Source organism: Amphiura filiformis, chromosome 15, assembly GCF_039555335.1.
Source record: "Amphiura filiformis chromosome 15, Afil_fr2py, whole genome shotgun sequence".
In the NCBI taxonomy this organism is placed as follows: Eukaryota; Metazoa; Echinodermata; class Ophiuroidea; order Amphilepidida; family Amphiuridae; genus Amphiura; species Amphiura filiformis.
Genome location: NC_092642.1, coordinates 12,473,773 through 12,475,864, shown reverse-complemented (window position 1 = coordinate 12,475,864; position 2,092 = coordinate 12,473,773). Strand labels below are relative to the sequence as shown.

At 37.5% G+C, this 2,092-nt stretch overlaps 1 protein-coding gene across 1 annotated transcript; it reads right to left on the bottom strand.

The window, feature by feature from the left end:
* Window positions 1–992: 992 nt before the first annotated feature.
* LOC140170720 (neuromedin-U receptor 1-like) lies at window positions 993–1,883 on the bottom strand. The gene has a single exon (XM_072193954.1). The coding sequence runs from the start codon at window positions 1,881–1,883 to the stop codon at window positions 993–995; it is 891 nt and encodes a 296-aa protein (XP_072050055.1).
* Between the last annotated feature and the right edge of the window lie 209 nt (window positions 1,884–2,092).

The following is a 2,092-nucleotide window of genomic DNA, read 5'->3' as shown; positions in this document are numbered from 1 at the left end:
GTGATTTCAGTCGCCGGGATAATTGTATGTTTTATTCGACAAGCGAATTAAACTGCATTTTAGTATAAAGTAAGGTTGAATAATAACACAGAATTTGTTTTTGTAAAATTTACAAAAACATTTTGACAAAATGTTGGTGTACTTTCAGGACATGAACTATAGCTATGGAAAACGTAGCAAACTTTTCGACGCATGATAACGAGATTACTCAGAATATGAAGCTAATGGTATTATAGCGTATATTATTACCTCAACTATTACCTCCAATTGTTTGCCGAATTGTTGATACTTTTTGATCTTTTTAATATATTATATCGTCATTCTTCTAATCATTATATACACTGTTGCAGAAAATGTTCGTTTTCTACAGTTTCTGTGTGCGTGTTGTTTCATTTAACAACCAACTTGTGTTTGAACTCATGACATTATTGTGTACACAAATGCACTATAGGATAATAATGCTCTTTATTATAGCAAAGAAGCCACAAAAAATCGGACAAAACAGAAACATTCTGTAAAAAAACCCAGACAATGCTGTAAAGAACAGACAATTGCTGTAAAAAAAGGAAAATTGTTCGTTTATTGTTTATAACGGAAATATTTCTAACGATGCATAGGTCAATAATTAGCGAATGGTTAGTGCAATGCAAAGTGATCTGTGCAAGGCGCACCGGACACCGGACACCAACCTTGTGTTATCCACGTCAATTTAGTAATGAATTAACCGGATGAAAGCGCGGCTACAGTTGTTACATTTGACATAAACTTACCGAATTTAGCGACCGGGTTCACAAGAATCCACTGTAAATAATATCACTTATAACAAAACACAATGCTATTTTTGATTGAAATTGTTTGTTGCAAACAGACCCCTTGATCTGAAGTATACGGACTAATGACCGACTCTATAGAGGCATTTTAAATTAATAAAACCAATTAGAAAATATATATTTTAAATGTATCTGCAATACTTCGCCGATTTAAGTATATGTTCATATTCCAGAGTCCATGCCAGTCTCCAAACTCTTCCCGGTTGAAGAATTCTTATTCTCGGACACTTCTCGGGAGTAGCAGAACGTCTTCCAAAATGCCTCGCGATAATGTCTACAGCCTACCAGATACAGATACGGATTTATGCTTGAGTTGAGAAGAAGAAATAAGCGACCAATATTGAGAACAGTTACTTCTTGCTGGTCATCCAGAAATGCGATATCAAGATGGAGCTCATCGGCAATATCATCGAGGGAGTAGACCCTGTAGGGAATCTGGCATAAGTAGAATATAATGCCATTAGCGACTAATGTACGAGCTACTTGATTTCGCACGCGATCTATCTCAATATTAGCTTGATTTTGTTGCTGCCCAGCTCCTCGCAACTCGCTTTTAGATCGTTCATTTAAAGCCCGAATTATCAAGTAAAACAACACGCTGTTGAATATCATCGCCAGGATCAGGACAAACATGATTAAAATCCCTTCATACGCGCCTGCATGTGGGAAACTCTTATGCTGAGAGCATGTGTGAAATAACATCGGCATGTTATTGTATTCTTCAGTATCAGGCCAGAGGAGGCAGTATGTCTTGTTCGCCGCAAATCGTGGAGCGATACTTAATGCAGCAAAGAAACCAAAAACCCAAATGAATGCAATCAATTTGACGTTTCTCTTCTTTCCTTTCATCATCATATGTTTTAAAGGATGACAGATAGCCAGATAACGTTCAATTGTAATGATGGTGGTGAACATGACCGAAACCATACAGAATAATCTCGTTGTTATCACCCACATTGCGCAACCGAATGGCGAATCTACAGGATAAGATCGATTGATGCTACTCTTTTTCGCCAAAGCAATTCCGTATCCATTACGGAAAAGCAAAAACATGATATCACAAAATGCTAAGTTAGTGAGATACACATTTATGTTTGTGTGTAAGCTCTTTCTGCGATATACCATCCAGAGGAAAATCAAATTTCCACCGATGCCGAAAATGGACACCAACGGTACTATTGATTCCAGCACTATGTAGTCAGTTGCACTGAAAAGCCACCGAACGGCCCAATGACTGTCAGTGAGGTTAACAATGTCAGAAC

Bases quoted from the DNA above. Each gene is read 5' to 3' on its own strand.
- LOC140170720 (XM_072193954.1), bottom strand. From the start codon at position 1,883: ATGTTTTTGCTTTTCCGTAATGGATACGGAATTGCTTTGGCGAAAAAG.